This window comes from Akebia trifoliata, chromosome 6 (genome assembly GCF_017979445.1).
Source record: "Akebia trifoliata isolate Shusen 1 chromosome 6, ASM1797944v1, whole genome shotgun sequence".
Classification (NCBI taxonomy): domain Eukaryota; kingdom Viridiplantae; phylum Streptophyta; class Magnoliopsida; order Ranunculales; family Lardizabalaceae; genus Akebia; species Akebia trifoliata.
The window spans coordinates 6,365,920-6,392,131 of NC_141380.1; the positions used below are offsets into that span (position 1 = coordinate 6,365,920).

Genomic DNA, 26,212 nt, shown 5'->3' on the forward strand with positions numbered 1-26,212 from the left:
AGATTAAGTGAGACTCTTATTACATCCACATCCTCTTCAAAAATTAAGAAAAGGTAGGACATTTTAAAAAAGATTTATTGGACCGATCTATTTATTGCATTTTTATTTAAAAAACTCTCTCACAACTAAGAAATCTTACTTTATCAAGTTTATTACTTTTTTTTTATTATAAATAGCATTGTATTTAGGAAACAAAATCAAATCGGTCGAGTTGACCAACCTGGTGAGGTCTTACAAAACAAAATTGTTCACGCATTGAACAACAAATCCCATCCCAACAAACAGGCCCCTAAACTCCTTATATACTTTGAACCAACAAAAGATGAGACCCAAGATAGATATAACCGTATCTGGATAATCTTTCTATTTCCCCTCGAAAATATGCTTATTCTTTTCAAGCCACACCCCCCAACAAATTGCCAAAGGTGTAATACTTCACAACATTCCTTTCAAGTTTATTACTCAACAAACCTTGAAGTGAGATCTACATTATTTTAGAATATTAAATATCCAGAGAAGCCTCAATTTTTTAAATCAAATACCCATGACATCTTGACTCCGCTCAACATCCATTTTCTCAGCTAAAACCATGGTTGCACCCACATAGCCTCATTGGCAATACAACACCACAACCCTTTAAATTTCACAGTAAAATTTAGAAAAAAAAAATTAGTCCGATCCATGATTTTGGGAGAGAGAATGAGAGAATATAATAGATATTTGATTTAAAGAACTAAAAATATTTTATGTAATTAATCTTTTAAAATGATGTGAATTCTTTTCTAAAGCTTATTGAGTAACCAACTCGATAAAATAAGATTCCCTTGGAGTTATTAGAATTCTAAGGGAGTTTTATAATAAAAATGTAACAAATAAAATAAGATTCCGAGTAAATTTGTCTTTTGTTTTTCGGAGTCCAAATGGTATATACTGAAGGTGGAGGAATCCTCACACCTCAGAACATGCCACATAATCAAGAACTTGAAAAATTAATAATTTTTTAGGAATTAATTACCAGGGTATGCTAATCTTCACAACAACCTGGTTACTTGGTCTATAAACAATGTGGCTCTTGGAAGGGCAGTGTTTGAGGCATTAAGGTTGCTGAATATGGTTGTGCTTGGAATCATTATTGAGGTTCATACTTGGTTGGTGGTAAATGGATTGAATTAAGGAAGGGTTAGTTCCTTGGCAACTAGACTCCTTGGATCAGATTTGTATGCTTCTAAAGGGCTGCATATGGAAGATTCAACATATATTTATAAAAAGAAAACTTTCTGATCTGATCACCTTGTGACATTCAAAAACATGAACCGATGCAATGGGATTGTAGAGGATAAATTATATGAACTTTAACAAAATAATTAAAATAATAGTTATTTTTCACCTTTGACTTTTATTTTTAAATTGGATGCTAAGTGACCTTCAATTTTCAACACCTTGGATCAAATTCAAAAAACAATTTATTTTTTGAATATAAATATTTTTATGAAATATAGAAAGTTGTGATGTTGAATTGTTGACGTCGGACTAACAACCTTTTTTAATATTTGAAATCTTGAAAAATAAATTTGTGGGCAGAGGACATAGGGGAAAGTGAGAGAAGCTTTCTCTCTATTACTGATGTCATTGGCCCCACATATCAAGCAGTTGTTGGACTGTGAGCAAAAGATGACTCTTCATTCCCTTACTCTTTCAGTCTACATATTCTTTGCTCACTTAGCGGGGGAAAAGAAAAAAAAGAAAAATCCTCCACCCCTGGTGTATAGGATCCAAACTGTTTTCTTTATTTTTAAAGTAAAATACTTAATCTCCTAAGTAAGGAATGTTTCCTGATCCATTACCTTTGGCTTCCAAAGAAGCCACAAGGTTGCATAGAACAAAATTCTGAGAACTTTGAATTTGATTTTTAAAAAATAAATTTTTTTACCGTTGAATTTTAAATTTGAGAGTTTGATTGTATTCCATTTTCAACATTGCAGATCAAGTTCAACTTCTATATATATATATATAGATGTGAATTTTTTTTTCCTTGAATATGAGTTTTGCTATGAATTCTAGGAGACTGTGGTGTTGGATTGACAATCTAGTAATCCATGTGGGACCTACGGCCCTTAGTATGATTCAAAATTTTACTAAGTTAGTCAACCTAGTCCGACTCATTATTAATTATTAAAAGTATCTTAGAAGCATTCACCATTCATAAAAGGAAAATGCTGAAACTAAGATCAGTGGGTCCGGCATGTGGGAGAAGTCTTTTTGTAGTAAATAAGTTTTTGTTTGTATTTCCATCTCCTCGGCAGCTCACATTTTATCTATAAATAGATCTCCATAGACAACATGGTTTACACAGACATGGCAACGACAGAGGTGACCATTAAGCTTCTGGTGGACAAGAATACCAACAGAGTCTTATTTGCAGAAGTGGACAAAGACTTTGTCGATTTTCTTTTCGGCATATTGTCTCTACCCCTTGGATCTGTAATCGATCTCCTTACAAAGGAGATGATGGTGGGGAGCTTAGGAAAACTGTATGAGAGTTTGGAAAACCTTAGTTCCACCTATATCCAGCCAAACCAAAACAAAGATTCTCTTCTGAAACCAAACCCATCATTCTGTGCTGTCAACATTCCTCTCCTACCTTCGAACATGGCTAGTAAATACTACACATGTTCATATGGCCACAATAGTCACACCTACATGACCAAAACTGAAGGGACTATATGTCCTAATTGTAGACGCGAAATGAACAGCGAGATGGTCTATTTTGATCCTAAAACTTCCAATGTGGCATCATCATCATCATCGTCATCTTGTGAAGGAGGAGGTTACGTGAAGGGTGTGGTGACTTACATGGTTATGGATGATTTGGTGGTGTCGCCCATGTCCACCATTTCTATATTTACTCTCCTCAACAAGTTCAACATTGAGAAAGTCAGTCACCTTGAGGAGAAGGAGGTAGATTTAACTATGCATGAAGTAAGAAACCTTCTTCTTTCTTATGCATTTTGATCTAAATCTGTTGTTTATTTATTTATTTTTTGTTCAATTTTTTTTGAGTAAACTGGGGTTGAAGGGGCTCTCTTTTTTTTCTTTTTTCTTTTTCAAGAGTCCTGATAACATGTCATCTCCATGTTTACTTGTCAATTTCGATGTATGTTACTTATCTCTCTTCAAAATCTTTTCCTCAGTTCTTCTATTGGGTTGTCTAATCTAAGTGACTAAATGAGTTTCTTTCCTTTCTCTTTCTCTTCCTTTTCTCTCCTTTAATTTTATTTGATGGGCAAACCAGTTTCTAAGCCTGATTTCCACTCGTTCCTCTCAAGTAAAGTCGGAGGATATGTGAAGGAAGTTGTGACGTACATGGTGATGGATGATTTGGTGGTGAAGCCCATGTCCACCATTTCTAGTATTACTTTGCTTAATAAGTCCAACGTTCACAATGTCAATTTTCTTGAAGAGGTGATTGTTGATTTAAGTAAGAAGGAAGTGAGTATGAAACTTAATTTCTTGTGATACATATTCATCTAAGGACCTGCATACAAATCATTTGTATTAGTAAATAATTTGCAACGCAAATATTTTGTGGTGGAAAACATACAAGTTCTCCGTAATATGTAGTGATTTCTTGTTATATCAAAAAGTTTTTTGTTTTCAATTTTTTCTAATTAGTCGACCACCCGAGGGAAACTATTCAAATTACGAAAATGTCCTCTTGCTATAGTAACCTATCTTTTATAAGGGGTAATTATGTAAATTCACATGCATACTAGTATACATGTTAAGACCTATTTTTGTAATTGGGCATTTTTATAATTTCATATGCAACTTCAAGTTTCTTAGATGAGGGGTATTTTTGTAAATATATGCACATATTCATATAGTAAATACTAAATACTGTACTATCTAGTATTTGAATAATCCTTTTGGTAGGGTTATTTTTGTAATTTCATGAGCAAGTTAGGGGATCTTTGATGGAGGGGTGTTTGGGAAATTTATATAAGTAAAGGGGAAATGATATGTTGCACTATATTTTGTGCAAATCTTTTGCTGAAATTTCTTTAGAGTTCGATGATCCATGCAAATCATTTGCATTGTGCAACCAAGCATTCATAAAAGTAGTTTGAATTTTATTTTATTTTATTTATTATTTATCTTTTTGCATTTGCATGTTACCAAACAGGGCATAAGTCTCTTGTTTGTTATTTTATATAATTTTTAATTTTTGTATTCTTGAGAAATATTTATTGTTTTTGGTGTTTCTTTTTCAGGGTTTGGAACTACTAAGGACATCATTGTGGTCGACCACAGTTCTAACTGAAGTTTTCCTTGGGAAGAAACGAACCCATTAAATGTTGCACTTTTATATGCTTAAACATATATTTATGAAGATTTGTGGTTTGGTTCATGTATCTTAGCTTCTTAATTAGCATCCAAGCATGTTTCACTAATCTCTTTATATTGTGAACAGAAATTGTAGTAGCATTCACCAAAGAGTCGTATTTATTCCTAGGGATATTTATGAAAAAGTGATAAACTTTTGACAAATTTATGATTTTGGCTCATTATTCATTTTAATTGCCAAAACGTGAACACTTATGAATTCGGAGGTTTTAAAGCGACTAATGGGAACTAACCACTTTAAAACCACCGAGTTTGTTACTATTCTGAATTTTTTTTTAATGAAAACGTGATCATTCACTTTTTGATAATTAAAATGAACAGTTAGCCGAAATAGTAAATAACTCATTTTTAGCTCACGAAATGGTAATTCACCGTTTTGTAATTTCATGTGCAAATGAGAGGATCTTTAATGGACGGGTGTTTGGGTAACTTTATACAAGTAAAGGGTGGAATGACTTTTGCAATGATTTGTTGCACTATTTTTTTGTGCAAATTATTTGCTGAAATTTCTTAAGAGTTTGATGATCCATGCAAATTATTTGCATTGTGCAACCAAGCCTCATAAAAATAATTTTAATTTTAATTTTTATTTTTTGTTTTGCATTTGCAAATGTTATGCATGTTACGAAACAGGGCATAATTCTCTTGTTTATTACTTAATATTAAAGTGTCTTGTAACGATGAGGGTTCTTTCAAAATTATGAAGTGGACTCAGATCCAAATAAAACAATGTTTTCTCTTAAAATTTGTAAATGTTGAAAATCACCGAATTTTTTAAAAAGTGCAAGGTTTTCTGGTAGAAGGTTGATGGGGTCATTTTCTTGTAATCTCTCATAAAAGTCCAAAGTCGAGTTATGTCACCGAATATGCTTTATATAACAATACTATTTCTAGGGCTGTCAACGGATATGTATCCGATCGGATAGTGCTCTATCCGAATCCGAATCCGAAAAAATTTAGTGCTATCCGAATTCGAATTCGAATCCAAATCCGATCAGATATCAATACTAATATTCGAATTCGTATCCGAATAAATTATCGGATATCCGATGGTATCCGATTCGAATCTGATTGCTAGTCGAATTCGAAAACTATTCGAAATTTATCCGATTCGAATCCGATTGAGAGTCGAATTCGAAAACTATCCGAAATTTATCCGACTCGAATCCGATTGCAAATCGAATTCGAAAATTATCCGAAACTTATTTACTATCCGAAAATTATCTGAATTTTATTTAGAGAAATTCTATTGCCAGACCAACATTTTCTAACACCACCCCATCACGAGGACAAGTCCTCTTCTTCTGTTACTAAGATCAGAAACACTCTTGTTCCATTCAAACATATTCCTCTAATTGAAATTACGATAGCACCAGTAGGTGCAAAATTAATTATTAGTACACATTTTGCAAGTTAAAGCAAATTGGAGAACACCTGAATTCCCTCAAAAACAAAAAAATCAGCTAAAGCTAATATCAATAACAGGGTCTGGTGACAAAAATGACACATAATGAGATGGTTTCACTTAAACTGCTTTGAATCTCCAAATTTATGAAAACAAATTGAAAATAACCACCACAACTTGCAAAGCACTTAACAAAACTGAAATTTGCACTGAACCAACTCTTAAGAGGCTGTCTACTTCTTCAACTTTGCAAGCTCTTGCCTGATAAGTCCACCCCTCTGCAGATGCATGATTAAAAGCAACTCATAAGCTAAATGCAAAATTGAACAACCAAACGTATTTCCAAGGTTTTAAGAAGAGCTCCGTAGCCTAAACTACAATCAAACTAAGACCAACTCAACACGAAGAACTCAGCTATTTTTTAGGTAAATTAGTTTGAGTGATGCTTAGGCTGAATTTTTGAGTGCCCTTGAATTTTGTGTGTACCTAATTGAAAGTTGGTATCTATGGATTAGATTTTCTTCGGTTTATGATTTTAGAATTAGTAATCTTGCACTCCTCTTCTTTCACTGAACCAGTTCCTTGGTGAAGTATTTTTTGGGATTCCAATAACAAAGTTCCTACCATAACTCTGACCAGTCCTTAATCCGAGAAAGTGCCTTTCCGCCAAGCCCTATTTTATCTTTGCAGTCTGGACAGTACCACTCACCTTCAGGAATGCATTGTAATTGAAGTAATTCCAAACAATCTGCAAATGCCAAAAACTGGAGGTAACCATGAAAAACAATTATCAGATCAGATCAGCATAAAATATGTGTCAATCAGAGAGTTATCAAGCCTAACATCATCACTAACTGAAGCATTTGCTGATATTTATAAGAACTTCAAAAAAAAGAAAAAAAAAAAGCACCAAAAAAATGATAAATTTGTCAGTTTGAACAATAAACAAGAAATGTAGAATCACAACTTCAAACCATAATACACCAAATGGAACAATTCACATTAACTCAAGTATACATACAAAATGCAGGGAAGGTACACTCATTTCAAAGAAAAATCCGCACCTGTATGGAATGCTCGAGGACATCCATCACAAAGAATTAGGTTCCCTCCCTCTTCACATAAGGTACACATATCATCACCGTCACTTGCAGCAAGACTTTGACCATTTGCCAGACAAATTGATAGATCGTGTAGTGACACTCCATTAGAAGTATATATATGACAATAGCTGCAAGAATACAGAAGTTCTTAATTGGAGATGAAGCACTTACTTACTCTATAAGATTACATCTAATTCAGAGACTACTCACGGTTGACGCCTAGTAGCCCATCCTGCGTGAGCTTCAAATAGTTGAAGAATGGGCTTCAAACAAAGCTAGAAGGTGCAACAAAACAAGAATGTGATTATTAAAAAGGAAAAAAAAAGTATCCATAATTAAACAATAGAATCCATACCTTTTCTTACCCCTACTATAAGAGTTTGGTCTGCAAAATTAGTTCAAGCTCATTCAATGTAGATCACTTCATTATTTTGAAAATGTTAAACTTCATCCATTGTTAGAAAAGATTCAAGCATTTGATTGATTTACAAAAACATATAAAGACAGCATAATATGTCTGAAAGCAGCCCAAATCCAGGATTCTACAAATGGAAACTTCAATACACCCAATAATGAAATCCACTGAATCAAATGAAAATGGATCAAATGACATTCCTTACAAAAAGAAATAAGTTCAAGGCATACCAGTACAAATGTGGAGCATTTTGCGAAAGGATTTCACCACCAGAGACTACCCAGTAGAATCCAATTATCCACCAAAGAAAGGACGCCACTGTATTAACAGACTTGCATCGCTTGGCAACACTAAGCCAATCACCACGAATGAATAAGAAAGGACGCCACTTGTATCACATAACAAAATGTGTCAAGGACTTGATTCAATGAAGATCATGGTTTATGATTTAAATATCAGACTATGTTTGGAGCCTAAAGGACAGGGCAACTATCATGGAAACATTATGAAAGCAGTAAGAAAATGCATTGGTGTTTTAAAAAATAATAAAACAATTAGAAAGACACAAACCACTTATTAGAGAGTGTCTAAGAGTTGGAACTGTGCCAAAAGGACCATTTGTAATTTTTTTTAAGCAAGTCATAGTGTGCATAACACAATCACATGTATCTGAAAATAAGGGACTTAGACTTAAGTCTTGCATATATCAATACATGTATGACAACAAATAGCTCCCCACTTCCACTCGAATCCTTTCGGCAAATTCTTGATAAATTTTGAAAATATCTTTCTCGACACCCATAAGATAAGAAGACCTGATGATATTGCAAACCCAATCAAAATTGTTGCTACATACATTCCAACACTGATCTCTCTCCAACAATTCTTTGCACTTCTCCAAATATCCATAAAAACTTGCCTGAAAAAGTCTTGTTAGTTTCTTTGAGTGGCCAAATAGTGGCACCCTGATTTTGTTATAAAGACCTTTCTCCAATCAAGATACCACTTTTGAATGAATCATTCATTCTGTTCCATAGAAAGTTCCCTTTTTCAGTTTCTCAATACAGCAAGCAACAGAGCAAGGAATGATGAATAGAGAAAGAAAGTACATCAAGAGAGATGAATGCAAACTCTTATAGTAAAATAACTTTGCCCTTTGGATAAAATCCTAAATTCCTAAGGGCTAATCTCCTTCTAAATCTCTCCAGAACTAAATCCTAAATTACTTATGACCTTATGTAACTGGCTACACCTCCAATTCTAAATACTACACTTTTGGCTAGGTTATATGAGGACCAAAAAGCAATTAAAAGCATCTTAGAATGCAACTTATTACAATGATTGCTTGAGAAAGGCATAGCATGGAAATATAGTTTCATCAACAAACTAAAATTGATTTAGAATGTCGATTCAAAATAATCACTGATCAGAAAAATAAATCACATCCTAAGATTCAGAATGTCATGATCTAACATACAACTGCAAATATGCCAACCAAAAACATATCATCACCATCATCGTATATGCCTTATTATAGATATTGTGATTGGCTCCATGAACTTCTTTTTCCATTCGACTCTACATTAAGCAATGTATCATATAAGTAGTAAAGAAAGATATGAAGACATGCCTTTACTAAGACAAGGCTGAAGATAGATGATTCTCTGTATTTGGGAAAAGGCATGTATGTTGCTGTTTATACTAATGGACATGTGGGGTTAATCTAGATGTAAGATTAACAGACCTTAAAAAAGGGATGCAAGATTAATTTTTTGAGGCCATATCATGTATCTCAAAGCAATTTAACACACATTTGTTGTGATTATAGGGATCCTGTTCATGATTACTACACATGTAATGCATGCAATGATTTGCTAACAATTAATTTACTAAAATGGCTTGACAAACATATGCAATATGCCATCTCCATGATTAAAGTAATTTTTATTTGTCAAAAAAATAATTATAGTAATATATTAGCAGTTTTATCAAGGTAAGCATTGCGAAGTTCATCTGATGTTTTCAAGTACCCAACACAAGTAGACTTGCTGCGTTTTCCAATCATTATTGAGGATAATGGATTATGGGACGGGATCCCCCAAATGAATAAAAACACCTATATTAGTATAGGGGCTGCTTATGGAACTAAAAGTAAAATTTTACAGTGAAAGATATAGAACTAGAAAGTACCACCTCCCATGATCTTGCATCAACAATTAGAAAACACAAGCAATAATCAACATATTTAAACTAATACAACAAGATAGAATGAAGTTGTCATTTTCCACAAGAAAACTCAGAGATTGAAAGTGCTACAAAATGTTTCAAACGCTTACCCCAAGCTGGATAGTTAGAGATGATGTGAGCTGAGAGAGAAGTGGACCAAGGCTTGCCTCCTGTAAAATGAATTGAAAGGAAACACCAATTTTACTATCTCAGTTTTACATAAGCAACAAAATGAAGCCTACTACTGTAATTTTCAACTAGAGGCATACATACGAAACTCATATAGAAAATTAAATAACAATTAGTCAACCATCATCAAAAGTATGTTATTTAAATATTACAACCATATTGAAACGTCCTTAAATAAAAAAAGATATAATGTTCAAACTTTAAAAATTCTAAAACTAAAAGTTCATATAGATCCATATCGCCGTAAACTCAATCAACCAAATTGATAGCATCTGCAAAAAGAAAAAAAAATTAGTAGGAAGGATATGCACAATAAAATATAACACTTGTATTATTTACCCTTAAGGGATGGCAACCAATCTTTTACGCAAATCAAGGCATCCACAACTTCAGGACTCAATGAAGAACGAGATTCAGTGATTATTCTACCACCACTACTGAATGCTGATTCCGATGCTATAGTAGATACTGGAACCGCCAAGATGTCACGAGCAAGTGTAGGAAACTTTGGACCATTACTTTGCCAACAAAGTAATACATCAAAACTCTTTTCATATTCGCCTAGTGGAAATAAACTTTCATCTAACTATTTATCCAACTCTGTCTTTTGAACTTGCTGTAAATTTTGAAAATATTTTTGGATAAATTTCTTGAATTCTTCTTGCATCCTTGAATTTCCAGTATTAGAACTTCCATCACGAGCTGTACCCAAACCATCTCCAATCGAATCACTAGTTAAATCAGTACAAGAATCATTTGAAATGACATACTTGGAGTATAATTCATTCATTGATTTCTTCACTTTATTGATGTGCATATCAGCATCTTCCCTGTAAATTCTAGAAAATAAAAACTCAATGAACTCAATTTTACAACATGGATCAAGAACCACACCAATGCTCATCAACAAGTTGCTAGTACTCCAATATTTGTCAAATTTTTCAATCATTTTGAAGGTCATTTGACGCACATAATCATGCTCAGAGACAAGCCACTGAATGATGTTATCATAAATATCACATACACCTTTAAAATATAAGTTAGCCGTTAGATATTTGACTCCTGAGAAGTGAAGAGTAGTATCATAAAATACTCTCAAACAGTCACAAATAACTCTCCCTACTTCCCATTCATCTGAAGATGGTAAACATTTGTAATCAGGAGCTAACTCTGTTAATCGTTCAAATGCTGAACGTACGACTAAAGCACTATCAAGCATCAAATACGTAGAATTTCATCTGTTTGGCACATCCCTAGACACCCCTTTTTCAGTTAACCTCGTATGGGCCAATGCACTTGTAAATTTTTGACCTCTAAATGCAGAAGATTTCACGAACTTTACACTTTCTCGAATCTTATTCAAAATTCCATCGATCTCTTTTAGCCCATCTTGAACGATTAAATTTAGAATGTGAGCACTGCATCTTATGTGAAACAAATCACCATTAAGTGCCAACATTCCTTTGGAGCATAACCAATATTTCAAATCTCTTGCCATTTGAAATCGCCTCGACCCTTTTCACTCAATAGTGGATAGGGGTCCGATTTATTAAACAAGGGACTTTAAAAGAAGGGAGTCGCCACCTAGTTTAGGTCTAGGAATTATAAATAACTCCAAATGGATAATGGGTCGATCCACGGATCAAAGAGATGGGTAAGGGATCAGATTACGGGTTTCGGAAGGTATTAAGCACCGAACCCGCCCGATCAATACGATCGATCTCTACTACAATCCAAAAAATATCCTATGGTTAACATACAAAGACTACAGTCAAGGTCACAGTCCAATCATCATCATCAATTCATGTTGGATTTTCCAACCAAATCCCATGGCTAAAATTTATCCCAATTATCACGTGATTCTTCTTTGAATTCCACAAAGTATGGGAGGGTTTGAAAAAGCCCTAATCAGCTCCATGACTTGAAATTAATTAAGAAATTCCACCTGCAAGTATTCCTCAAACTGTCCAAGATAGAAAATCATGAGAATATCCTAAATAGGAAGATTACAAATAGAAACCTATCAAATTGGGACTTAATATTTTCAAATTAGGAATGTAAAATTTTCTAAATTAGAGTTCATGAGATATATGCTGTATTCCCAAATTAAAAATCTAAAATGATACATCTTCTAAAATAGAATATTCTAAAAAATGTAAGTTTCCAAATTTGAAATCCCCAAATTTCCATAAACATGAACCTCCTAAATATAAAAATGTGCATAATCTTCTAAATTGGAAAATTGTTAAAATATGAAATTTCTGAATCAGAAATCTATAAATATATTCTCCTAAAATAGAAAACTATGTAATCCTATATATAAAGAAAGTTTTCAAATACAAGTTTTCTAATGATCCACAAATAATCTCTAAAAGAGGAAAATTATATGAATAATGGAGTCCCAAATTAGAAGTTTATGGATTTGCCAAAAATCACCAAATTGAAAATTTATCAAAGCAGAGAATCCATGTTATCACACTTACCAAATTGGAGATCCCTAATTACCAACGCGTGCACAATCTCAAAATTTGAAGAAAAATCTCACTCGGCCAATTTTCAAAATAATAGATGAGCTTGAATATCATCACCAATCATGCGAATCTAATTCAAGCATAGTGATCATGATGTTTAAAGAAAAAAAAATCTCCTAATCATACTAACATGCAAAAAGAACAAAATAGGAAAATAAAACCTACGCAAACAAACATTCTCCTCGACCTATCGATCTAAAAAATAAAAATAAAAAATAAAAAAAACTACATGAACTAAAAAACATCTCCTAATCCTATGAATACGCAAAGATGAAAATAAAAGTAAAAATTAAAATTACATAGATAATATTTCCTGAATTCTATTAATACAAAAAAATGTCATGACAGACGAGAAGAAAATGAGAACACAAAAGTTAAAAATAAAATAAGATATATATACATACGTACCTATTGGACAGGGACAATGAGTGGGTTCCTTCAGGTATCACCCGAATGCTTGTGAGCGTTCGCCGTCGTGAGGACGTGGTAAAGAGGACTGGGAGTGCTGTTGCAGCAGTGGAGGAGACTTCCGGTAGGGTCTTATGAAGAAGAGATGGGCTGTTGTTAATGGCTGAAACCGTTAGTTGCAAGTGGTTTCAGAATAATAACGTTTAGAGAGCTGCAACTGCGATGAATGGGGATGATTTACAGGCTGAAATATTGAGACAATGGGGCTGAAAACGTGAGGAAGGTATAAGGTTGAGATGTGGGGGTAGCTATGGAGGAGTGATTTGCAGATTAGATTGGAAGAGGACGTTGAGTGGTGTTGGGCAGCAAGTCTGAACTTCCGAAAGAGAGAGAGGGAGAGCAGAAAGATGAACCTCCGAGATAGCAGAGAGAGAGAGAGAGAGAGATACGAAGGAAAGACTCCTTCTTTCTTCTTCTTCTTCCTCACTGTTCTCTCCTTCTTCCTTGCTTCGTTGCTGTCCAAGAGGACGTGGGGGAGAGAAGAGGGAAATGGGGACTGTTAGAGAACTTGAGAATGGGTAGAAGAGAGGAAGACGAAGTGCAGAGATCCAAGGACGTTGAGAGAGAGGGGTCTGGGTTGAAAGTTGTTGCAGGCTTATGGGGATGATGGAGAGGGCAGCAAGAGGCTGTGTGAGTTGCAGGTTTAATGGGGAAGAGAAAGGACGCAGTAAGAGGTTGTGAGAGTGAGAGAGGAGATGAGATGAACCTCCAAGAGAGGGAGAGCAGAGAGTGCAGGGAGAGAGAGTCGAAGGTCAGCCTATGGATGTTGAGAGGGAGACCTTAAAACCGTTCAAGAAGAGGAGATCCAGCCACCTCCCTTAGAGAGAGACGACTCTCTTTTAAATAGAACTCAATTTCTATTTTAGGCGGTGTTTGTTTGTACTAATTTTTAGTGCTTATTGCTTAAAAAAATTATTTTCAGCACTTTTTAAAAATTAGCGCGTTTGTCTTTTGTTTCTCTTGTTTCTCTTTTTTTTTAATCCTTGTACGTCCTTTCCATTTTCAAGCGTTTCTTTTGGGAGAATGGGGAGTCATGTTCCCACGGTACTCGTACTACTATAATCTTGAGTTATGATTGGTCGATCGTAGCTTTGATTAAAAATTTTGTTTTAAATTTTCTTAGTTTTTCAATTTGATTTTAAATTTTCTTAGTTTAAATTTGATTTTAATTTTATTGGTTTAAATTTAATTTTAATTTTATTGGTTTAACTTTGATTTTGATTTTATTGGTTTAATCGGTCATTTAATTTATTAATTTTGTCAATCGGTTTGAATTTGTGGTTGAGTTTTTCTTTCAATTTAATTGGTCGGTGAGAGTCCGATTTCAATTTTAATTCGTTTGTCGATTTTATCTTGATTTCGATTTGGACTTAATTTATCGATTGCATTTTGATTTTAATTTGATCGGTTGTTTGATTTTAATTTTAAATGTTTAATTGTTTAATTTTGAATTAGATTTTAATTGTTTAATTATGAATTAAATTTTAAGTTCTAATTGTTTAATTTTAAATTTGAGTTTGATTAGATTTTAAATTTGATTTCATTTTTTATTACATTTTCCTAAGGATCGAGATATCTAAGTTGAGTTTGGAGGTCAAGGGGCATTTCAGACATTTTTATGATTTTTCTCCAATTTTTCTGTTTTCGTCGGTTTAGGTCCTGTTAGACTCGAAATCATGTTCTGAGTGCAATAAAGGCACTTTCAAGGTCTTTCGGAGGTCCGAAATTCATGAAGGGTATTGTTGTCATTGTGTCGATTTTTGCAGATTTTTACGAATTTTAGCGTGAAGTTTCTTTCAGTCCCGACGTGATTATCTCTATGTTTTAAAGTCGTGTTTCCCTAGCGTGGCGAAGTCTCTAGGTTATCGAACTGTGTAGCGAACCTAAGCGTACATACTTGCTAAATCAGGTGTAACGTGTGGCGATCCTAAGCGTGTGTAAATTTCTATGTCGAGTCGTAACGAGTAGGGGAGATGAAAAAAGTGGAAACGGAGGGAATCAGGGATAATATTCACAAACCTTCGAGTTCTTTACGATCATCATTAGGAATTCACGGTAACTGGGTGACGAATTGTTGAATTAGGCATATGCAAAAATGGGGTGTCTACACCATTACATCATTATTAGATGCATTATCGACTGTGATTGAAAATATCTTTTTATCAAGATTCCAGTCTAATACTTTAGATTTGATAAATCTACTCAAAGCTTCCCCAGAATATGAACCTTGAATTAATTCAAAAGATATGATTTTTTTATTCAATCTCCAATCAGAGTCTATGTAATGGCAAGTCAGGCAAGCATAGTTGAGTTCTTGATGATCAGATGTCCATAGATCTGTTGTCAGACTACATCGAGAAGGTAGTTGATCAAGCAAGTCTTGTAACCCAATTTTCATCTCATTGTAAACTTTCATTAAATCAGCCCGTCTTGTATTTCTAGAATAGAACTTAACCATGGGATTAATGCCATTGACAAATAATTGAAAATACTCATGCTCACCCATACAGAAAGAATAATCATGCTTCGCAATCATTTTCGTAAAATCCATTCTACTTTTTTCAGGATCATACTTCCAATTTGTCAATTTTGCTGGTTCTTTACTAGATTTTGTAACGGACAATAATTGTTGTTTGACATCTTTATTTGATCTTCTCATACAAGTCTTTGTATGATTCATCAAATGTGTAGTTCCTTTTGAACTAGAACCGTCAAATGCCCTCTTATAATGCATACAAATTGCTTGAATGCTCCTATCCCCCAATTTCTTTTCATCAAATTTCAACCATACTTTTGACCTCCTTTTCTGACTTTTAGTTTCTAAGGATGTATCATCTATAGTATCGGTTAATGGAACCATATCATTTGTATTTGCTTCATCATTACACTCATCACCAATGATAGGAGAAGGGGCAGATGCAACACTAGGAGTTGTATTAGCTAATGGATCAGACTGAGACATTATAACCTATAAAATACCAACAACATATATCCTACTTAGCTATTTGGATTTTGGATTACTAATTGAATTATCAAACAAAAGATAATAATATTTAACAAAGTGATCAAAAGCTCAAAAATAAAATAGACCCACCCAATCATCTTCAAAGAAAAATCAATTTTACTTATTAAGTGCTTGTGCCTATTATCTCTAAATTATAAACTACTGTACTGGAACTTAACTACTAGATTAATCTCAACATTTTTGAATTCTTAAAAACTAAGAAAAATAAATAATTGGTATTCTAATTTTTAAACATAAGCTTATTCCTACTGAATTATATATAAATTTCGCTCGAATGCCTTCCAGACCGAGATGACTCTCTAGAGTTGGTATCGTCCGAGATTTATAACCACACTTCAAATAGACAAGACAACTAGGGATTAAAAAAACCCTTGTTCTCAATTTATAACCACACATCAAACAAGATTCTTATTGATCTCTTCGATCAGTTTTACGGAAAAAAATAAATAATTTGACAAGAATTAGATCTCTTTACCTCTTTTCCTTCTCGATCTCTGAAATTCCTTCCTCTCTTGAATTTGAGATTACAAATCTATTAAATAAAAATACAAAATAAAAAATTAAAGGGGATAAATAAAACTAAAGACAAGCTTAATCTCTGAAATTCCTTCCTCTCTCGAATTTGAGATTACAAATCTATTAAATAAAAATAAAAAAAAAAATTAAAGGGGATAAATAAAACTAAAGACAAGTCAAGAAGGAAGGGATAGAACGAACCCCAATTTTCTGTTTTTATTGACGTCCAAGATTGTCGGATTGAAGAAGATGACTAGATGACGGTTGAAGGGATTGAAGACAATGAGGGCAGAGGGCCGTCCGTTGTCGGATTGAAGAAAATGAAGTTCGACGACGATTAGGGCTGAGTTATTGGCTGAGGGTTGAAGATGATGGGGGTTGAAAATGATGAGGGCAGAGGGCCGTCCGCTGTCGGTTTGAAAAAGATGAAGTTCGAAGATGATTAGGGCTGAGTTATTGGCTGAGCCGCTAAGGGTTGAAGACGATGAGGGCTGTCGGAGACGATGAGGGCTGAGGGCCACCGTTGTCGGATTGAAGAAGATGAAGGTAGAACCGTAGAAGAAGACGAGGGCTGGTTGAGTTCTGTTCGACAGAACTTGAAACTCGACTTCAAACCTAAATGAAAAATAAAAAAATAGTTACTTATTATTATATTTCAAATCGGATATTATCAAATTCGAATCATGTATATCCGAATTCGTATCCAAAATACTATCGAATATTAAAAACTATCCGAATCCGAATTCGATATCCGAAAATTTCGGATAATATCCGAATTTTCAAATTCGAATTCGGATTCAAATTCGGATTTCGACTATCCATTGACAGGCCTAACTATTTCCATGGTCTGTAATTAGATTAAGTGATATGTAACAAATATTTAATCTAATAACAAAGTTTCACTTATTGAGAAAATATTTAATCAAGGGATATTTAAGAAAAAGTGATCAACCTTTGACGAATTTATGATTTCGGATCACTGTTCGTTTTAATTATCAAAATGTGAACTATAATGAATTTGGAGGGGTTTTAAAATGACTATTTTGCACGTTTAAAGTGACTATTTAAACCCATGAAATTGTCAATTTAAAATCGCCAAATTCGTTAACTTTCTGATTTTTTTTTAGCGAAAACCTGATCATTCACATTTTTTTTTTTTTTTTTGATTAGTAGCATTGCATTCAAGAAAAAACTAAATCGGTCGAGTTGACAAATCTGGAAGGCCTTACAAACCAGATCTATCCACGCAAATACCCACAAATCCCATCTCAATTATACAAAAAAATCCTCAAAAAACAAGCCCCTAAGCTCCTTATATACTTTAGACCAACAAAAGATAAAACTCAATATAGACATAATCGAATCTGTGTAATCTTTGTTTTTGATCATTCACATTTTGATAATTAAAATGAACAGTTAGTCAGAATCGTAAATAACTCATTTTCAACTCAAGGAAGGGTAATTCACCCTTTAATCAAATCTCATGTTCTATTAATGTTTCCAACCCCTCTCCCAAAACACCCACAAAGGCTTTCTAATTAATGGCTTAGTGAATAATTATGGGTTTCATCTTCTTCGAAATCAATTTTTTTTTCTATTGCAGGTAATTACTGGCTTAGTGAACAATTATGGGTTTCACCATCTGAAATGTCAGATAACTAATGGCTTAGTGAGGATGGATTGAACCAGGATGTGACGTGGATTCTGAAGAATCTGCAAATAGAAAATCAACACAATGTTCCCAGGATGTATCCATTATTTGTTCTCATGTCTTCTGAACAAGAAATTCACATTTCTTTCAGTAGCCCAGAATTACAGAATGAAAAAAAAAACAAAAGTTCAAAAGAAGTACAAGAAAAACTAATAAAGAGGTAAATATATTAAGAATCAGACAGGCTGGGTTTAATTAGATTTTCACTTTTCAGACCTTTAAAAGCCAAATCCACTAAAAACCGGTCCCAACGCATTTACGATTATGTGTGCACCTCCATGTCAGAAACGTAAAAAATTGCAGTAAATCCAATGGCATTCCAGCATTACCAACGTAGCTAAGGTGGGACCTTCAGTTTCCATGTGCTCTCAAACAACTTACCCAAAAAAAAAAAAAAGTCGTGATAATCTGATTACCTCACGTGGCGTACTCAATTGACTACCTGATGTAACAAGTTTGGAAACTGTAGATCTGTATTCCTCAGGATACACAGTTCCCTCGAGATACACATTTTTATGATGGAAGTGCAGCCATGTATCCTAAGGAGCGCAGATCTACGATTGTCGAACATGTCATGTCAGGGTAGTTGATTGAGTTTACCTCTTGGGGTAGTCTGATTATCACGATTCAAAAGAAAAATCTCTCAAATAGATCCTAAGAGCATCTTCAATGGCAGGCCCAATTTCAATTTTTTTAAACAGTAAAGTGAAATACTCTAAGTGGGCTTAACGTGGGACTAAATGGAACCAAAGGGGTAGATTATCGCTAGCTTTGACCAAAATCTGTGAGGGGCATGTCGTAAGTTTTGAAAACACAATTGGGAATGAGGCATGGATTTTATAGATTAAAATTTGGGAGGGGGCATGTTATCTTTGGAAACACGGAGGATAACTCCAAATATTGAACAAAACATGGGAAGGGCTTGTCTAAAATTGGTGGGAGGGGGGAGTAGCTTCCTCTCGCTCAATGTCTAATCCTAAAATTGAGGGAGCAGATCCTTTGTGGCAAGTTTTTTTTATTGCTCCCTGTAGTACTTTTCCCACAGTTGTTAGAACTTAGAACACCACCTTGACAGAAAAATTACAACTTAATCCTCTATTATTGATGATCCTTATCATTTGAAAAATAAATAAACATTTTTTTTCACTTGATCAAAGGTTTAAAAGTGGATGGTCACTGAACTCCCATATTTAGATGGATGATGTGGCACTCTTTCAATCATTATAAAGTGCTACAAGAACTATAGGAAAAAAGAGCTATAGAATATCCACTTTCAAATATTGAAGAGATTTGATTTTTGGGGAAAAAAATAGAAGAATTTTTGCAAAAGTTTAAAGAAGAGGTTATTTATGGAGAATTTTTTGCTCATAATAAAGTTAATTTGAAATTTCATCGAATCTTGGATTGACCAATCACAGAACACTGTGTGTATTGATAGCTTTCCTAATGTGGTATTTTTGTAAATTGTGTGTAGACACCCTATTTTTGTCTAGATCGAACTCGAGAGCACCAAAGACCTTCCGAGAAGGGATTTGACTTAAGTCAATGTTCAAGTAGTCCCAAAGATCCTACGTGGAGTCAACAAATAAAACTGCATTTGTGATTTTAGCCTGGTATGGAGGTAACCAACAGCCAGGCTTAATTTTTTGGCCTGGTTAAAAGTTACCAACGATCAAAAGAAATTTTTATTCATTATGAAGGTGACCAACAACCAGAAGAAAATTTTGCACTAGCCATTAGTCACCTAAGGCCAAGTCTATTAGACAGTTTTAAGTCTCATGTGCATTCAAATTTGTTAAGGTTAATTACCTTAAACCACTTCTTAATCTTGTATTTCCTTTAGAAAACCTTTTCATTTTACTTTTTTATCTTTGTTTTATTTGCTTAAATAATTCTTTTATCTTTCTTTTTAGTAATTCACCAAATTCCCTAATTAGGATTCTAATCTTGATTGGTTTCCACTTAAGGTCAATTACCTCATTAACTTTAGTTTGTTGAGACACATTAGAGGCAAATCTCTTTTCTACCCCTTCTATATTCTTCACAATTCAAAGAATTTCCTGGCATTCAATGTAATTTGACCAATTTCTAAAGTTTATAGTTACTTTGTCCACCCAAGAGAACTATTTAAAATTTGTGTCTAATGACCAATCTATCATTAATTTGTTAGAGATTCTCTCAAGGAAAATAATCAAAGAAGTCAAAAGCCTACCATTTAATTACATGTCATTTGGGTTGTTTCCTTCACACTTGACCCAAAGCCAATGACTTATGACTTTTCTACCTTCTTCAAATAATTTTCTAAAAACTAGGACCTTTTACAATCCTACCCTCTTAATTGTCATGATTGGTGAGACCTTAGGAGAGTGAAAGACATAATTTAATACTCCAAACTCTTTTTTTTTTATTTATTTATATTTTGTATCACGAGAAGTATTTGTTTCGATATGTATCTTTCTACTTGTACTAAGTATTGGTGTATCAAGATTTCGTTATCTCATTTAAGTCGAAGGAGAGTAGAGGTCATTTAGGTTTTCTATAGAGGTTTTATTGCAAATATTGAGGACTCCATGATTTGGGATAAGTTTATCCCCAAGGGTCTTCCAAACTCCTATAAATTGGACCCATATTCAAGACAAAAAGGAGGAGGAGCTCAAGAAGCTAATAGATGGTGATGTTTGGACCAACTAATTCCAAAAAAGTTTCATGAGCCCAATGGTATTCCAATCTTTAATTATTCTAATTCCAAGTCCACTTTTTTTAAAGGCCGACAAACTTTAGACTAACTAACTAGATGAAAAGACTTTCTAGAATTGAATCCACTCCAAAGGAAATTGTTTAACAAAGACTCTATCTTGGAAAGGTATTACGAAAGTCCGTGATGTTTCTAAAAATCATATTAGATTTTTAGTGGGAGATGGGTCCTCAATTCAATTATGGAATGATCTGTGGTTAAAGGGTGGTACGTTGATTGATCAGTTTGGGAGAAGAGTTGTGGTTCGTATGAATAGTACTATTAATGTGTTGGTTTCTGATTTTGCGGGGAATAATAGATGGGAGGGCTTAGTTAAAGATGAGATTCGATTATCTGAGATTGCAAATCAAGTGGAAAATCATCACCCTGCATGGCCAAAAGAAAAAGATAAGATAGTTTGGAAGGCCAATTCCAATGGCAAGTTCACTTTAAAATTAGCTTAGGATTCAATTTGAAGACATGAAGCGGAAATCAATTGGCATAAGGTGGTTTGGAATAAGCTGAAGATTCCACGCCATTCCTTTATTACTTGGCTTGCGACTAATAAAAGTCTTTTAACAATTGAGAATCTGAGGAAGAGGGGATTATTGTTGGTCTCTCGATGTGTATTGTGTTGTAACAATGTGGAAGATAACGAGCATCTTTTTTCAAGTGTAGATATTGTAGTGCAACTTGGGAAATTGTGTTGAACTGGGGTGGACTAGTTAGACAGACTGTGGGCAATATCGAAGATGAAGTTGATTTTGTTTGTAACCAAGCGCACATTTCGAATGTATTGAGCCTTATGTTTTGCTCAACCATTTATCATCTTTGACGTGAGAGGAATCGACAAATTTTCGAGGAGAGGGAAGTCACTGTGCAACAGCTTAGCCAAATGATTATGACAGATGTATGTGGAAAGCTTGAAGGTATAAAGACGCCTATAGCAGCTATTTTTCATTTGGTCCAATTATGGGGCTGTAATGGAGAGATGGTTGTTAAAGAAAATAGAGAGGTTTGATGAAATCCTCCTTCAATGGGCGTGGTCAAGTTGAACATTGATGGCTCGTTGTCAGAGAATGGTGCTGGAATTGGATTCATAGCAAGGAATGATAGTAGAGAATTGTTGACTGTTGGGTTTGGTCCTTCAATGCATACAGATATCATAACTATAGAAATGGAGGCCATTCTTCATGGTTTGAGTCATTTGCTGATGAGAGGTTACTTGGATGTAATTGTCAACTCAGATTCGTTACTTACGGTTCAAGGGATCAAGGAAAAATGGAATACGCCGTGGAAAGTTATTAATATGGTCAAAGAGATCAAATCTGTTATGCGTGTCTTTAATTCAATTGAGTTGGAGTTTTCGTGGTGAGAATCTAACAAAACTGTTGATTGGTTAGCTAGGAGTAGAGCAGTTCATGAAAATTTAAGTTTTTTTTATTCTTTGAATGTTCTTGTGGATCTGTATAATATCATCTTGGAAGATTTGAATGTCTGTTTTTTTCAACATTAGTTTTTAATTAATATATCAGGGTGGGGCCCTTCATATCCTCAACTTATCAATAATTTTAAAAAAAAAAGTCTCCCTGAGGAGTACATAAACTTGTTTTGAAGTTTTAGGACTCTAAATGATTAAATCTGTGTGGATTTTCATCAAAGTCACAAGTTCACAAAAAAAAAATAATAAGCACCTACTTCTAGTAGAGCCTTGCTCATCATATTAATTTGTTCATTTTTAAAATAGGATTATAGCTTTTTTTTTTTTTCTTCTAGTTTTTGTATAGTTTTTTCTATTTTCAAAACCCAAAAAGAGTTTCAAATCTTCACCTATGGTCATATATTAGTAATCATTTTAGAATGGGTGGGATAAGGTGTCTAATACCTTCCTTGTCCTTCAACCGAACCTTCTTACTATAGATATCTAAGTAAATCATTTCTTTTATTTTTTGGATATGTGAGTCACTACAAGCCAAAAAATAAAATTTTAAAAAACTTTTTTATTGTATCTATTCACACTTTAATTGAATGGTGGAAACTCCTAAACCCATGTAGATGAGTTCAAAACCTCCCTAAAGGTTTCTAAGTTCGTGTATCTACATTGTGAATACCCTCAATACACAAGGCGTTGTGCAAATGATATATCCGAATTCTATGAAAATGCAACAAAAATAAATTTCTTGTTATTTAGATTGATGACTACTAACTTTTACGAAAGTATATGGAAAAAAAATAATTACAAAAAAAAAAAAAAAAAAAAAAAAACCTTAAGAGAATATCATTTGTCATCCATTATCAATGATCATTGTAAATGATCGCAATCACCATTGGAAATCCTAAGTGAAAAGATCCAAAAAGGGTAGCTTAGGTATTTCATAGACATTATAAACGTGAGATGAGGTAATGACTATTAAGAAAAGAAAATTTTACTAAATGAACCACTAAGAGACCACCCAAACTTAGGGACTATTTAGAAAAATGTCCCTCCACCAAGGTCCTTTAAGTAATTCTCCCCAAAAAAATTATTATCAAATAGTATAAACTAACAAAATAATTAATAAAATTTTAAAAAATTACACATTTTAAGGTTGGCAACAAAAATAAGTAGGGGTATTTTTGGAATTAAATCACAAAAATAAGCTTTTAACGAAAACACTACTTCAACTGGGGTTATGATTTATGTTAACAATTTTGAAAAGACTTGGGATCCAATAATTTGTCTTGTTCCTATAATAAAGGTAAAGTGTCAACATGGCACATTTTTGTTGAAGTTTGAAACACCCAAGGCTCTTAACCATGTTGTGCACACAGTCCATGTGTTTGAACTCCAAATGTGTCACACAGACATCTAGTGTTGTTATAAGAATTGATCATCGTTCTGGATCCTGACTTTTTCTTTTGGAGTAGGGATCTAATCAGGTGAGCCATTCCTAACCAAGGTCAAGTGGCACCCTATTTTATGTCACGTGGCATTTTTAGGGATCCATTGACATATGAATATGTGATCCGTGGTCCATCCCTTGGTGAACCTACATACCAAAAATTGTATCAAACACTTATATCCACTAGATCTAATCTCTTATAGAATAATTTAAATCGAACAATTAGAAATTATTCTTAAGACAATGCTGTTATCAATGGATTCACATCATCAATATTCAAATTGATTTTTTGTGTGTAATTCACCAAGGGATGGACAACATATCCATACTGTTAGTAGGTCACAAAAGAAATGCCAAATGACTTAAAATGGGGGCCCACCTGACCTTGGTTAGGAACGGGACACCTGACTGGATCCCTACTTTTTCTTTTAATAATTTTCCCTACTCACTTTCACGAAAAGTATATGAAAAAAAAAAAAAAAGATCATTGTCCTTTGAGACCAAAGCATTAAGCTCAGCGCGGGACTAGCTTACTAAAAACGTTTAAAGCAAAAAAGTAAAGTGAAATACCTTCTTCCCTAAGTTAAATAAAAAAAAAGGTTGGGAGAGTCTTCACTTAATAACGAAGTTATCTCCTTCATGGGTAAATATCTTACGACCCTCATGCTTTATTACTATTTCCATCTCCCTCCTCACACATTTATCTATAAATATTAAACAGACCATCACAGATAGAGCAATAGCATGGTTCACAAAGCAAACTTCCCATAAAAAAAGAAAAGAAAAAGCGCAAACTAATACACACAGCAATGGCAAAAACAGAGATGACTATAAAGCTTCTGGTCGACAAGAAAGCCAACAGAATATTATTTGCCGAAGCGAGCAAAGATGTTGTTGATTTTCTTTTCGGTCTCTTGTCTCTACCACTAGCCTCCATAATCAATCTCCTAACAAAGAAGAAGATGGTGGGGAGCTTAGGAAATCTGTATGATAGTGTGGAGATACTTAGTTCCACATACATGCAGCCAAACCTAAACAAAGATTCCATTTTGAAACCAAAATCATCTTTCAATGCTGACAACATTCCTCTCTTACTTCCAAACACGGATGGAAAACAGCCAAAATACTACCGATGTTGCAGTTGCCACTCCAAGTACATTACCGACACTGCGACTACTAGGTGTCCTAATTGTAGGAACCACATGTCCACTGAGGTAACCTACATTGATTCTGAGACTTCCAATGTGGCATCATCATCACCATCATCAAGATCATCATCATCTAGCAGTGAAGGAGGAGGCTATGTGAAGGGTGTGGTGACATACATGGTGATGGATGATTTGGTGGTGACACCCATGTCCAGCATTTCTAGCATTATTCTTCTCAACAAGTTCAACGTTCAGAATGTCAGTTTCCTTGAAGAGAAAGTGGTTAATATAACTATGAAGGAAGTTAGTAATAAACGTTCTTCTTTACGATGCATTTTCCTCTAAATCTCTTGGTTTGCTTTTCAATTTCTTGAGAATTATACATCATTTATGTTTTGGTGGTGTCAGGGTTTGGAACTGCTGAGGGCATCATTGTGGTCGATCACAGTTCTCTCTGAAGTTTTCCTTGTGAAGAGTGAAACCCGTTAAGTATTATAGTCCTTTTATTGCTTGTAAACATATATGTTTACTAATCGTGTATGGGTTTTGGTTTGTTAGATCTTATTAGCTACTTAATACCCAAGCAAGCTTTAAAGAACTCTTGATATTGTGAAGTTCTGAAAGTGTAGACGGATACTAAAGAGGTAATCGATGGGTTTGGTCTAATTATTAATAATTAGTAGCAAATATATTCTTCTTTGCTTTCTTTGCAAAAATCAGTAGCCGTCAACCAATTTCAATATCTTTAAAAGCAAAAGCAAATACAACAGTAAAAGTAGTTTGAGTTTCACAATGCATCACTTCACCACAATACCTTTTAACGCACCTTCTAACGCAGAAGAACTGTGGTGAGACAAAGGAGATCACTATCTTACTCCTTAAATAAACCTTTGCATTCTCTCAAAATTTTCAAGAGCAACAAAGAGGGCTAATTGGATGAGTGTAGGCGGATTGCTGAATGAAGGAATTTTTCTTAAAACTACAAATTGTGAACTTCTTAATTGTGGTGATTCACTATTGGTTTGAGGATGGTATTGCCGTAATTCATTATTTGTTCAAGGACGGTGGCCGGTATCAACTAACCTAAGAGTTGTTTCCACGGTATTAAATCTCGTATGGATGAGACGACTCGTCTGATACATCTCGGTATCATCCACCAACGAGACGGATAGACAAGTCAAATGTATCGGACTAAATTTAAAACCATGGTTCATTGGTCTCATTGTTGAACGAGATGACTCAATCATATCAGAAAACTCGTCCGATACGACTCTATCTTGTTCATGGATAAGACGAGACATCAAAATGAGTTTTAAAATCATGGTTGTGTCACCTCCCTTAAAACCTAAAAAATCCTAGAAGCTTCTTAGAAGCCATGGATATCGATCTAAGGTAGAATAGTCCTTCTCTTTCTCAAGGGTGAGGTCAGGATTTTCTTAGTGGGGGGGGGATTAT

The 26,212-nt window shown here is 34.1% G+C and overlaps 2 protein-coding genes and 1 long non-coding RNA gene across 9 annotated transcripts; 2 read left to right on the forward strand and 1 right to left on the reverse strand.

The window, feature by feature from the left end:
* Positions 1 to 2,355: 2,355 nt before the first annotated feature.
* On the forward strand, positions 2,356 to 4,406 carry LOC147399921 (uncharacterized). The gene is made up of 2 exons (XM_086446561.1): positions 2,356 to 2,979; positions 4,272 to 4,406. The coding sequence occupies exons 1-2, from the start codon at positions 2,356 to 2,358 to the stop codon at positions 4,350 to 4,352; spliced, it is 705 nt and encodes a 234-aa protein (XP_086302687.1). The 3' UTR covers positions 4,353 to 4,406.
* A 1,446-nt stretch (positions 4,407 to 5,852) lies between these two features.
* Positions 5,853 to 16,315, reverse strand: LOC147399922 (uncharacterized). 7 transcript variants are annotated; one of them, XR_015179150.1, is made up of 6 exons: positions 16,242 to 16,256; positions 9,664 to 9,723; positions 7,268 to 7,715; positions 7,123 to 7,187; positions 6,874 to 7,040; positions 5,853 to 6,087 (listed from the first exon to the last, which is right to left on the reverse strand). It is a non-coding gene; the product is annotated as an uncharacterized LOC147399922 (long non-coding RNA). The 7 variants fall into 7 exon arrangements; XR_015179151.1 differs by lacking the exon at positions 9,664 to 9,723 and having other exon boundaries at positions 7,268 to 7,677; positions 16,242 to 16,315; XR_015179149.1 differs by lacking the exon at positions 9,664 to 9,723 and having other exon boundaries at positions 16,242 to 16,299.
* A 6,691-nt stretch (positions 16,316 to 23,006) lies between these two features.
* On the forward strand, positions 23,007 to 25,428 carry LOC147399923 (uncharacterized). The gene is made up of 2 exons (XM_086446628.1): positions 23,007 to 25,060; positions 25,166 to 25,428. The coding sequence occupies exons 1-2, from the start codon at positions 24,419 to 24,421 to the stop codon at positions 25,244 to 25,246; spliced, it is 723 nt and encodes a 240-aa protein (XP_086302754.1). The 5' UTR covers positions 23,007 to 24,418; the 3' UTR covers positions 25,247 to 25,428.
* Positions 25,429 to 26,212: the final 784 nt, after the last annotated feature.

Coding starts and splice junctions, on each gene's coding strand:
- LOC147399921 (XM_086446561.1), top strand. CDS start 2,356: ATGGCAACGACAGAGGTGACCATTAAGCTTCTGGTGGACAAGAATACC. Junction 2,980..4,271: donor TAGATTTAACTATGCATGAA/GTAAGAAACCTT, acceptor TTTCTTTTTCAG/GGTTTGGAACTACTAAGGAC.
- LOC147399923 (XM_086446628.1), top strand. CDS start 24,419: ATGGCAAAAACAGAGATGACTATAAAGCTTCTGGTCGACAAGAAAGCC. Junction 25,061..25,165: donor TTAATATAACTATGAAGGAA/GTTAGTAATAAA, acceptor TGGTGGTGTCAG/GGTTTGGAACTGCTGAGGGC.